General features: G+C 34.5%; 1 protein-coding gene across 2 annotated transcripts; it reads right to left on the bottom strand.

Moving 5' to 3' along the window:
* Window positions 1-2,546: 2,546 nt before the first annotated feature.
* Window positions 2,547-7,877, bottom strand: LOC128922199 (kelch-like protein 17). 2 transcript variants are annotated; one of them, XM_054231977.1, is made up of 8 exons: window positions 7,245-7,805; window positions 5,932-6,105; window positions 5,507-5,864; window positions 5,065-5,439; window positions 4,670-4,983; window positions 3,650-3,851; window positions 3,055-3,150; window positions 2,547-2,993 (listed from the first exon to the last, which is right to left on the bottom strand). In XM_054231977.1, exons 2-8 carry the CDS (start codon window positions 6,084-6,086, stop codon window positions 2,745-2,747), a joined length of 1,749 nt encoding a protein of 582 aa, XP_054087952.1. In that variant the 5' UTR covers window positions 6,087-6,105; window positions 7,245-7,805; the 3' UTR covers window positions 2,547-2,744. The 2 variants fall into 2 exon arrangements, with proteins under 2 accessions (XP_054087952.1, XP_054087951.1); XM_054231976.1 differs by having other exon boundaries at window positions 2,548-2,993; window positions 7,721-7,877.
* Between the last annotated feature and the right edge of the window lie 4,517 nt (window positions 7,878-12,394).

Genomic DNA, 12,394 nt, shown 5'->3' with positions numbered 1-12,394 from the left:
TGACACACACTTTTCTGTTTAAAGAAGATTTTCTTTTTTATTGTACTTGTTTCTATATATCACTAAATTAATATGATCAATATAGATCGCCACTCCCATTATAACAAAATTACAATATCGTGCAAAAAACAACAAATGCGTAAAGCAAAGCTTATCTTATACTATATACTATATACATACTATAATGTATACTTCATACCGTAACAACACTCCAAGTGAATGTAATTTGAACGTATTTGCTTCGCTATTCACGCGATACTGTGGAAAATTGCTCGATATCATAGCTACTAACTACAACCAGAACTTTAACGAAAGAGCATACAAATATTATAAAACTCTCGGCATTGATAAGAGAGCGTAAGTGATCGTATACTTACACATACGGATTTGTCACTAACACGCACAAGCGAAGAGCGTGATACGAGCACCTACGATGAGATAATACGACCAAACTGCAATCAGCAGATTTATGGGGATGAAGTTATATATTTGACGTATGAAAGGAAAACAATTATTCCATTGTAAAATAGCATAAAATTAACTTTTTAAATTACTACATTAACCACATATACTGACTATCCTAAATCTTATCCTATACTAAATATAAAATATTGTGAGTTCTATTACTGATACACATATTGTAGGGTGCGGCATAGACTCACTCTCTCAACCAGTGCAAGCAGTCTGGAACATTTTCTTTCACTTAGTAAGCGCACTAACAAAAGCTCATTTTGTGATGATCGTTTGATTGTGATGGTGCTCATCCCAGCTACTAACCAAAGTAAATATGAAGTGAACTCTTTTATAACATTTAATAGTATTGCCACTAGGGGGGAAAATAAATTTTGATATTTTTGTGTATTTTTTGGGTATTTTTCGATTTTCTTACACCGTTCTTGAGAAACTTGAGGTTTATGGGATCTCTTTTCGAGTTTTCTGTAAACTCACATTGAGACCAGCTTATATTTAGCCTATAATATTAATTTCAGAATGCTCTTATACAGGCCAATCCCTAAGCTGTGAGCATATTCGCGCATAAAGTGCATAAGCTTGTAATTGGATCGTTACTTTCAACAGTATTAAGCCGCTGGGACTTCTCAACGACTACCCGCAATGAAAATTGTACCATTCAAAGCCACCGTGGCAGCGTTGATAGATGTTTTTTTTTTTTCATAGAACTAAAAGATTTCCATTGCATCTCTGGACCCAGCCTAAACCTAATGCTTTAGTAGTAAAGAAGTACGGAACTTCCCTGAGTTTAGAGTCAATTCAACTAAATGCCTTGTTAGTGTTGATTGTCGTAATTAATCTGGATTGCGGCATGTTATCGGGGATAGATACATATGTATATGAGATATTCCTTTGCCGTTGTTCAGTAAACATCAAGTCTATACGAGAATATAAAATTAAACTTGCACCACAGCTTCTTATAATTGGATAAACGTGTCACTTCTAAATTAAATGCGTAAATACACCTGCCAGGCACAACTTACCACTAAGCTTTTTTCAATTTTTTTTTCGATATTTTTATTTTTTTTGTTTCTTTCTTTGTTTTGTTTGTATTTAGTAACCACAAATACATTATATTAAACTACCTACATACAATTTCAGTATTTAATTTATCTCGTTTAATGAATAAACCACAAAACAAATTTTCGTAGCTTATACATAAGCGTTCGGTTTTAGAATTATTTTTAACTTTATAACGCGACTAAACGGAAATTTCTTTAAAGTGAGGAAAATTCGAACATGAAATTATTTTTTATTTGCAATGAGCTAAAACTTGATTACGACATCTAGTCTTTCATGTCCGTTGTCTTTCTCTCTGATTATGTAGGCTTAGAGAACGCTCAGAGTTGGACTCCCAAGTGCGCTGTTGTATATTTCTCATATTTTATTATTCAGTTTCAGGTTAAGATTCTTTTTGATTCCCTCACCTGGGAGCTATTTCCAGATTTTAAGATTCTAGTAATAAATATAGGCTATGTTACTCAGGGTGAATGTAGCTTTCCAATATTAAAAGAACTTTTGAAATCGGCACCGTAAGTTTTGAGTTTATTCATTACAAACATACATACAAATCTTTCCTCTTTATAATAGTCTTATAGATAGTATTTTTTCTCTCTAGTCAAATAGTTTTTTTTATTATTGTTTCTGCACTACTGTTTGCTTTACTGGAACCCAAATATGATGATTAAGTTAGGCCGGGTGAAAGTCTGTGGGTTTCAACGATAGCAACTTACCATTTCAAACATGCATTTCCGTCTGCAGGAATTCTTGTATGTTTAGACGTCAATCTTTCGCCATTCGCATCGTGTGATAGATTCGTAAAAACATCACACAAACTATAGAGTTGAGGTAAAAATAATACAAAGTGCATTAAGTTACAACCACGTAGCCACGATGAAAATTGGAAGAGCTTCTTTTATGAAAACTAAAATAGTAAAAACGCCGAATACAAAACAAGAACAAAAACGAAAACTAAAGCGAAAAAATAAGTAAAGAATAAATACAACAGCAAATATAATTAAAGAAGGAAGTTATAGTAGTCGGATAATTTACTTGCTTTTTATTTATTTAAATTTTCTACAAAAACAATTGAAATTAGTATTAACGCTTGGTTTCCTTTTTTAAGAAAAAACAAGAACCTTAAACGATTAAAGCAAATTTTGGCCGTTAAAGTTTTCTTGTTTGCCGCTTCTATTAGTTTATTAAAAAATAACAACATTTCTATTATTGTTTGTTTATTTTGAAGTCAGAAAAGTTACGGGTATAACAAAACATGAATATATGAAACCTTTGGGTAACGGCCTCTTCTGTACCCAATGATCATTTTCTTCGTTATAAACTTCGACTGTTGCCTCATTGTTCATGCTGCTACCAATAGCCCATAGTTCATTGTCAAGAGATGCGCAAGCGAAACCGTACCAACTACCAGAGAGGACATATGGGCGTTTTGTTGTAAGATTTAGTTTGCCATCCAGAGAGCAAATCTGCGAAATTTTTTCGGAATATTTAATATCAAACAGTTGGAAAAAATCAATTGCAATGTACCTGAGTCCATGTGTCTCGGTAAGGATCGTAACGTTCAACAGCTGGCATACCTTTAAAATAGCCTACAACATAGATGTGACCATTATGTGCAGCTACCTGTAGTAGAAAAAGAGAATTAATATTTTATTTAACTTTATGGGTGGTATGTAGACCGACTATTCTCATAAAATATTTTAATATTGTGTAAAGTTGTATATATTTTCACTTGAAACCTAGTCACACTAACAGTTTTAGAAAAATCTGTCGAAGAGATACCTCACTGAAATGAAGTATATTTTGTTATTGTGGCAACAGTATGCAATTACTTAAAAATTTTGAGAAATTTGCTTGGTGAACAATTTTTACTGTATATAAATTTGACATTATATCAGTGTAATATAAATACACACACTATAGTGCAAAGTGGTTGTGTACGTTGCCTATTGTAAATATTACATACACGCGACTAAATTACACAATGTCTACCGTTTGGTTCCGTACCCATTCTAAATTTGGTCATTGCTTCTCGAAGAAGAATTTGCGAAAATTTAATACCTTTTAAGAATTTTATATATTTTTTGTAATTTTTTTAAAGCATTGGCTTTTTATAACTTACACTAAGGCTCGGATACTCTTCGCGCATAACTGCACAATAAGTCCAACTATTCGAATCCGGGTTATAGCATTCCACGGATTTTAAGGTTTTTCCATTCGAACCGCCTATTATGTAAACTTTACCATTCAAAGACACTGCACCGGCCTCGCAACGTGCTGTAATCAAAGGTGCCACGAACTCCCAACCATTGGATGCTGTATACCTTGAAATAAACAATAAAAAATTAATACTTATTTATTACATTGAAGTGATGAGCATTGTCTTTCGTAACATTAACGAGCGTCCACGGTGAAATTTTAGCCGATCCTTTGTACTTATTAGACTTTCGATTCCAGGTTATGTTTTTTACTTTTTCAATAGCTTAAAATATTAATTATTCTGTTCACCTTTTAAAAGTTCGATTAATATTAAGAAATAATAGTATTCATATTTAAGAAATGTATCGATTTTGATAGCGGATTCAGCAGCGATTAGGAGATGTGACATACATATATACGTCGATTACATTTATATAACACAAGCTACAAATTACTAAAGCCATCTACTGGAAAAATAATATAATTTTTTTACTAGAACCACTATTTTTAAATACTTGCTTCGAGAATACGCGAATAATATTATTTTTTCTTTATATACATACGAGGTACATTATAATAATAGATTTCTGAACAGTTCTTAGCGGCTACAGCTGTAGAAAAGCTATTTTTGTAAAGTGCTAAGAAGACTAGATATACCTGTTCAGGTATATTGCTTAGTTATTGAGTACTTATTGTAGACAATATAAATATTGCACTGCTATTGTAAAGGATCCTAAACTAACGAACAGAGAAGAATTTGTCATGTTGTTGTTATGCTTTCGCCGTTGAGAAGATTTAAGATTATGTTATGTGTACATAATGCAGGTATGTACTTACTTGCTGAAATTGCGACTAACAGTACGTTCCATTTATGTAGATGCATATACATATGTATATTTAAATTTATAATATTTAAAAAATCGGCCAGACACTAGGTACTTACCTTTCAACTGACTGCAAAATAGTATTATTCTCACCACGACCACCAATAGCGTATATTTTTCCTTCTAATTCGACAACACTATGGTCTTGTCTTGTATGGTTCATTTTTGACAATTTTCGCCATGTTTTATTTGTAATATTCCAACTGAGAAAACTTTTGGATGGTGATTTATAGCTATCACCACCAATAAATAACAAATTGTCATCCTTTAAAATGGCACTAGAGTTTATAGTATCCTTATATAGAGTCGCATATTTTTGCCATGTGTCCTCAGCTTTATTATATTGAAGTGCACATGCCTTCGACGAATTATGCTTTGATTATATTATAAATAAATATTTTCCATATATTAATTAGAGATTAAATTTGGAAAGTTAACCGCTGTGAGCGCTTACCTCTTCGTAAACAAGCAGCAATGTTTTCTCATCACAATTTCTAGCACCGATCCCTACACGTGGTTCAGTAAATCGGATATTTATCCTATGCCTTGCTGAGGAATTACTGATCCACATGGACGCCTGGAGGGCCAACAACTCACAGCCAGGTAATGACTGAATGTGAGTCAAAAGGAAGTCCACATCGAATTGAGTGAGCCGCAGGCAAGCGACTAAACGAGGTAGATGTTGTTGACGCGCAGAAACATCGTGATTAAACCAACGAGTTATGGCATCATAGGCATCTTTCTCACAAGCTGCATTCAAATTGTGCGATTCTATAAGGCATTGTAATTTCTCAACATCAAAATTGAGAAACTCGTCGCGTTGGCTGATCTAGTATTAACAAAAACGAAATTTTAATTACGCCATTGTGTATCAATACGTGCAGGATTAGACTCACCTCTAAGAAATTCTGTATTTCGTATTCGTGGATTTTCCGCTTGACAAGTTCACATTGCGTTTCGCGTTCTAGCGCATATACACCCTGTAATGTGCATTCATCGATGTGCGACATAATGAAGTCCATGCAAATGGTCGCGGCATCTTCCAATTGCAATACGATTGCCGCCTTCAGCATCGCAGCGACATTGTCAACGGTAAACAGCGCTTTTCCGGTGTAGCAAAAGGTTATTAAGCGTTCAAAGATATCGCTATCGATATCATTTATTTCGATGACATGAGCATTGCCTCGATCGCCGTTGAAGAGGTTCTCGAAGTAAGGACTCGCTGCTGAGAGTATCAAACGATGTGCGGGTACACTGTGAAAAAAATTATAAATGTAGATCAATATATTTTTATGTGACATTCAAACTATGTAATACTTACAAAGCCTCTGGGTTAGAAACTTTAAAAGTCACATCAATTAAAGACTGTTCATCGTAGAAGCAAAATATTTTCTTCATTAATTTCTTCATGAAATGTAGTTTCAACTCACTCGAATTACGCTGTGAAGCAGTTGTTTGCTTAGAACTTGTGGCCATTTTAAATTATTGAACTTTCCTGTTGCGATGAGAAAATATGAAAATGAAAATAATTATTTTGACTAAATTCAATTCAACTTGAGCTTTGCTTTCTAGTTAAATTTAGTTTAAACAATTTTTAAAATGACGTGAATACATTCGTTCCATAACTACGACAAACGGTTTTACGTAGTCGAAATGTACGATTTTCTATATCCGACTGGTCGGAGTCCTATTTTGGTAGCGCGTTAAACTTCGAGCTCGGTAATAAACTAACGTTATAGTGATCATAGCATTTAATCTAAGATTCAACAATCGCTAAGTGTAGAAATTCGATACTAAGATGTATTAGTTAAATAATAATTAAATAATTAAAGTCTTAAGTCAACTTTATAAAGATCTCTCAGTATCTATAGAAATAAAATAACGGATATAGTTATTTCGCCTAAGATCTTAAAACTAAAATCCCTCTAACTTTCATCCAAAATTATGGGTTTATTGACTACCGTTTTTTATATAATTGTCAATTGCCATATTCAATTAAAATTCTTTTGTACGATTTGTAAAATGAAATTGTGCGATTTAATTCACACTAGTATTACTATTTTACAAAAATCCTCAACCTTAAAAGCGTTGAAATTGAAAAAAAAAAAAAATTTTGAATTAGTTTTAACTTTATATGAACATATGTATGTATATTGTAATGCCCAAAACAGACATATGGTTTCCGTACTACAATGTGTACGACAATAAAAGCTCAAGAAACCATGTACCAGCATAGTGACACACATTTAGTATTGTACTATGTTTACGTCCATCAGAAAGGAAAATGGATCCTGACTTAGTTATAACTGCAAGCAATATTTAAATATTCTTTTCCATCATAATTATTACTTCTCGACAAATTTTTTCTCAACATTTTTAGAAATTTTGTTTTTTGATTTCATTTTATTTTGAATTTAATTTATTTTCTCTATGTCAAAATGTCAGAAAACATATGATTGTGGCAGAAGAGCTTAAAGCTTTCGGTGTTCTCAATGCGACCCATTGTAGTACATTTCACAACACCACAAAATTTCAATGATTTCTAGAACTCTATTTGCTCCATTTGCTCTCAAACAAAATTCGGAACACCGGGGATACACATATGTTTTCTGTAGCATACTACAATATGTACACATGTCTGTCTCAGGTATAATTGTATGTTGGCATATTTGTATTATTTTGAATTTTTTATTATTTATCCTTTGTTCACTTTCGGCACTGTGGCAGCCATGTACCTAGTATTGCTGAGATTTACTCGCCCAAACTGCTTATCAGCAAGTTGTAGAGAACTAATAACAAACCAGAAGTGAGCGTCTAAATGTTTGTAAACAAAAATAAAAATATTAAAAATTTGTCACTCTGAGCAATACAATTGTTAGCGCTCTCAAATGTTGACTCTCACTTGGCGACTCTTGACTCTCTCTTGCTTACAAAGAAAGCATTTTTTTGATTGTGCTTGTTTCTAAAAATCACTCAGTTAATATCATCAGTATTGATCGTTATTTCCGTTATAACAATGTAACAATACCGCGAAAAATCAAAAACTAAATAAAGCAAAACTTTTCTAAACTCATATATCTTATATATTATAAAAGGTAGACATCACTCACCGTAACAACTCACGAAGTGACTGAAATATGAACTTCTGTGCACCGCTATTGACGCTATACTGAAGAAGCAGTTTTCGATACCATACCTACTAAGTAAAATTCTCTGCATTGAGAAAAGAACCCAAGTGATCGTTTGTTTACCTACTTACGTATTGTCACTACCGCGAACAAGCAAAGACCGCAAAACGAGCTCTTAAGAAGCGACAAAACGACATACGTATACATATGTACATATATATGTATTTAACATATTACCGCTGCGAATAAATGGAGGAATATGACGAGGAAAGTAGCATCTCCGTTTGCTAAACCATAATTATAATTACCATTTCGAGTTCGGTTAAAGTAAAAATCTCTTTCGCGGAATTTTTTGTACACTTCTAAATTGTTAGGAATTTAATAAACTCTTAGGTGTTGAGTACAATCTGTGTTTTCATTCTTCAAAATATAAAAGTGTAAGTGTGTAGCAGCTAACCACTAAACATTATTCATCCGGAGAGACCCTCTCTTAACGCATACAAACATATGTATATACATTAACACTAACCAAGTACGAAGTTAATGTAATTCGTACTTATCTGTTAGCTACTCATGCTCTGAACACAAAGACGACGACACGACACGACATAGCGACGGCTGGCTTCAAATGTCGCTATGAAGCCAGCGTCTTGAGCATTTTGAAAGCGGCAGCGACATGTTAAACAACAATTTCATTGCTGTCGCTCTGAAACTCAGCGGAAGTTCAATAAAATTTTCATGTTTTGTTCAAAGTGAAAATTTTTGTGCCATAAAGGTATAAATAGGTCGATTCATTTGTTTTAAATAATTGATTGTTATTACAAATCGAGCCTGCGGTCGTGAAGTCGTGATGTTTTCTAAAAAGCTGTGCCCATAAGAACACGTGTATTTTAATATTTGACAAATGTCGGTCGTCGCTTGTAACAAATGTTGATATTTGAAAGATTTATAAAGTTAGGTAGTAAAGAGCGCAGAATCTATAAAAGAGCGGGAATCTTCTTCCTTGTCTTCATGGCTTACATTTTTCATTACCACTTGCTGTTCAGAAGTGTTAGGGAAGCACTTGCCATGCGTCATATTACTTGTTTGTTTGCCATTAAGCTTTAATAAATGCTTCCATTTTCGACAGGAAACAAATTCTATGGTTTTCATTTTTTTTAATTCACAAAACCACGCTCCAAACTTAACTTTACTTTCTTAGTTCATTACAAAATTGAAATAGCTGATAGCATCTCCGCAGATTTGCTAATTTTTTGTAGTAGAAACCCGTAGTATCGACTGGTTTGGGAGCTCTAGGAGGTATAGGCTAACTTGCAGACTGAACTTTGGACTTCTCGAGAGAAAGTCCTAAGTCCAGGTTAAAAATCTTTTATTTTTAAGAGGCTCAGTATCTTCGACGAAGAGTGTAACACCTACATAAGAGTTAAATACAAAGCATTTATTTGCACATTTTACTATGGAAAGGAGATTCTTAATTTTCAGAGATTATATTTCAGATTTTATAGAATTAGCATTATAGAATTATGTATGCAGACAACATATTGAAACCGAAGAGACTTAGGCGTTGCCGCAAATTGGATTTTGTAAGAGCACTTTCGATGGATGATGGAAAATTGACAAAGTTCGTGAAATTGGTCCAAGAAAGATTGAAAGATAGGATCTCGATTAATTTTCCCCATCAGTAGTTATTTGAAGGAAGACGTTTAAACTAATAGGTTCAAGCGGATAGTTGGCTTGGTCTCCGCTCTTCAAAAACGTCGGATATTAAAAGAAAGTTATATTTTACTCTCCTTTATCCTTATATATATTTCCACTTCTTCAACAAAGCCGTTACTTATGTATAACTTATAACGGGTGATTTTTTTGAGGTTAGGATTTTCATGCATTAGTATTTGACAGATCACGTGGGATTTCAGACATGGTGTCAAAGAGAAAGATGCTCAGTATGCTTTGACATTTCATCATGAATAGACTTACTAACGAGCAACGCTTGCAAATCATTGAATTTTATTACCAAAATCAGTGTTCGGTTCGAAATGTGTTTCGCGCTTTACGTCCGATTTATGGTCTACATAATCGACCAAGTGAGCAAACAATTAATGCGATTGTGACCAAGTTTCGCACTCAGTTTACTTTATTGGACATTAAACCAACCACACGAATGCGTACAGTGCGTACAGAAGAGAATATTGCGTCTGTTTCTGAGAGTGTGGCTGAAGACCGTGAAATGTCGATTCGTCGCCGTTCGCAGCAATTGGGTTTGTGTTATTCGACCACATGGAAGATTTTACGCAAAGATCTTGGTGTAAAACCGTATAAAATACAGCTCGTGCAAGAACTGAAGCCGAACGATCTGCCACAACGTCGAATTTTCAGTGAATGGGCCCTAGAAAAGTTGGCAGAAAATCCGCTTTTTTATCGACAAATTTTGTTCAGCGATGAGGCTCATTTCTGGTTGAATGGCTACGTAAATAAGCAAAATTGCCGCATTTGGGGTGAAGAGCAACCAGAAGCCGTTCAAGAACTGCCCATGCATCCCGAAAAATGCACTGTTTGGTGTGGTTTGTACGCTGGTGGAATCATTGGACCGTATTTTTTCAAAGATGCTGTTGGACGCAACGTTACGGTGAATGGCGATCGCTATCGTTCGATGCTAACAAACTTTTTGTTGCCAAAAATGGAAGAACTGAACTTGGTTGACATGTGGTTTCAACAAGATGGCGCTACATGCCACACAGCTCGCGATTCTATGGCCATTTTGAGGGAAAACTTCGGAGAACAATTCATCTCAAGAAATGGACCCGTAAGTTGGCCACCAAGATCATGCGATTTAACGCCTTTAGACTATTTTTTGTGGGGCTACGTCAAGTCTAAAGTCTACAGAAATAAGCCAGCAACTATTCCAGCTTTGGAAGACAACATTTCCGAAGAAATTCGGGCTATTCCGGCCGAAATGCTCGAAAAAGTTGCCCAAAATTGGACTTTCCGAATGGACCACCTAAGACGCAGCCGCGGTCAACATTTAAATGAAATTATCTTCAAAAAGTAAATGTCATGAACCAATCTAACGTACCGATGAGATTTTGCAAATTTTATGCGTTTTTTTTTTAAAAAAGTTATCAAGCTCTTAAAAAATCACCCTTTATAATATTTGCAATATAATTGAATATTCATCATTATTCTTCATTCAAACGCAAATATGCAAAGAATGAAATCTTCCTAAGACCTCACAGCCGAGGCGCAAAATACTCATTTGAACAGTGTCTACAATGGAGCTTTCCTTCTAGAGCGAGTGAAAGTGTGTGTGCCAGGCAAAAGTCGACGAAAAGTTCGCCTTTTGAAGTATTCGGTATATTCATTGCAATAATTTCGGTGACAATTATTGTAGTATTATCCTTTCGTACCTCCGGTTGTACGCTGTCGCAGCACTTTTTGCTTCCTTGACATGCTCATTTTTTTCTTTTTCGTGTCGCTCTTGCCTTTTGTGCAATCCACGTTTGCTCGATTGGCATATGCTTGACATGAAATAATTATGAATTATAGCATTTGTTGGACAAACATATTTCATCCATTTTCTCATAAATTTCGGTTTGTGGTAGGAGAATCGTGGACTAAAGCATGCTCGACAAAGAATAAATGATTTATTAATGTGAAATGCGGAAAATTTGGTACATTTCGAGAACAATTGCTATTGAATTAATTGAAGTCAAATAAATGTTCACTAAAAGATAATATAATGAGATTAGCTAAAAGAGAAAAATATAGTTTTTTCACTTTCGTATTTTGCAAAGAATAACTAACTTTTGTATATCAAGAATTACAGAGAAAATAAGAAAGGAAATGGGGAATAATATGCTAAATTATGTACGGAATATTGTAACGTGAGGCTTCATCCCACACACTAACGTGAAAAGAAAGTCTCTTCACAGTTCATAGAACATCAAGTCAAGTTCCAATCTTCATTAGAACTCAATGTTTGTGGCCATAACAAACAGCTTTCTTTTCAAATTGAGTCTTGGAAGGTATATGGGATTGATTAAGCTATCGGTTAAACCAATGAGATAATGGCGAAGATATTCGTTAGTATTTCTAAGCCTAGGTTTATTCGTGAGGTACACCCACGATCATTACCATTTATTCGTTTAGCGAGGGATACGTGACGTGTTTGCTTTAAAACTGTATCCCCACCATTGATAACCGCCTTACGTGTCTGTTTCCTTTCGTTCAACTACCCCATTTCGTAAAGCCGTTAGGTTGGATGTTTATCCGCGCTTTATTGTGATCCATAGAATTTTGGGTCAGATGCGTGATGGCCCTTAGCCTTATCCAATGTACTGTGAACAAGATTTGAGAATTTATAATACGGTTTCCGAGTTTATATCTCGTAGACTGAACTTTACTTCCACGCCTACTCGCTTTTCATTTCTATCTTGATACATTGATGTATCCTTCAGGGGTTTCGGTGGAGATAAGATGTAAATTTAATTGAACTGAAGGAGTGGAAACAGTTTTCTTCCTATTGTTCCTGTCGCAGTTCACAATGTAACTTCTGAGCTCGTGTGGGGCTTTAATCACACCCTTAGTTATGGACACTTTCGTTCAGCTTAACCAACTTAACCACAGCATCCATTAAAATTATGATTTGTGTATGAAATA

Source organism: Zeugodacus cucurbitae, chromosome 5 (genome assembly GCF_028554725.1).
Source record: "Zeugodacus cucurbitae isolate PBARC_wt_2022May chromosome 5, idZeuCucr1.2, whole genome shotgun sequence".
Lineage (NCBI taxonomy): Eukaryota > Metazoa > Arthropoda > Insecta > Diptera > Tephritidae > Zeugodacus > Zeugodacus cucurbitae.
Note: the sequence above shows the minus strand (reverse complement) of the source record. Positions and strands in the feature narration are given on the sequence as shown.

Bases quoted from the DNA above. Each gene is read 5' to 3' on its own strand.
- LOC128922199 (XM_054231976.1), bottom strand. From the start codon at position 6,086: ATGGCCACAAGTTCTAAGCAAACAACTGCTTCACAGCGTAATTCGAGT. The intron at 3,151-3,649 runs GTAAGTTATAAA...TTTCTACTACAG, and splicing joins AAGAGTATCCGAGCCTTAGT to GTAGCTGCACATAATGGTCA. The intron at 2,994-3,054 runs GTACATTGCAAT...AAAATTTCGCAG, and splicing joins ACCGAGACACATGGACTCAG to ATTTGCTCTCTGGATGGCAA.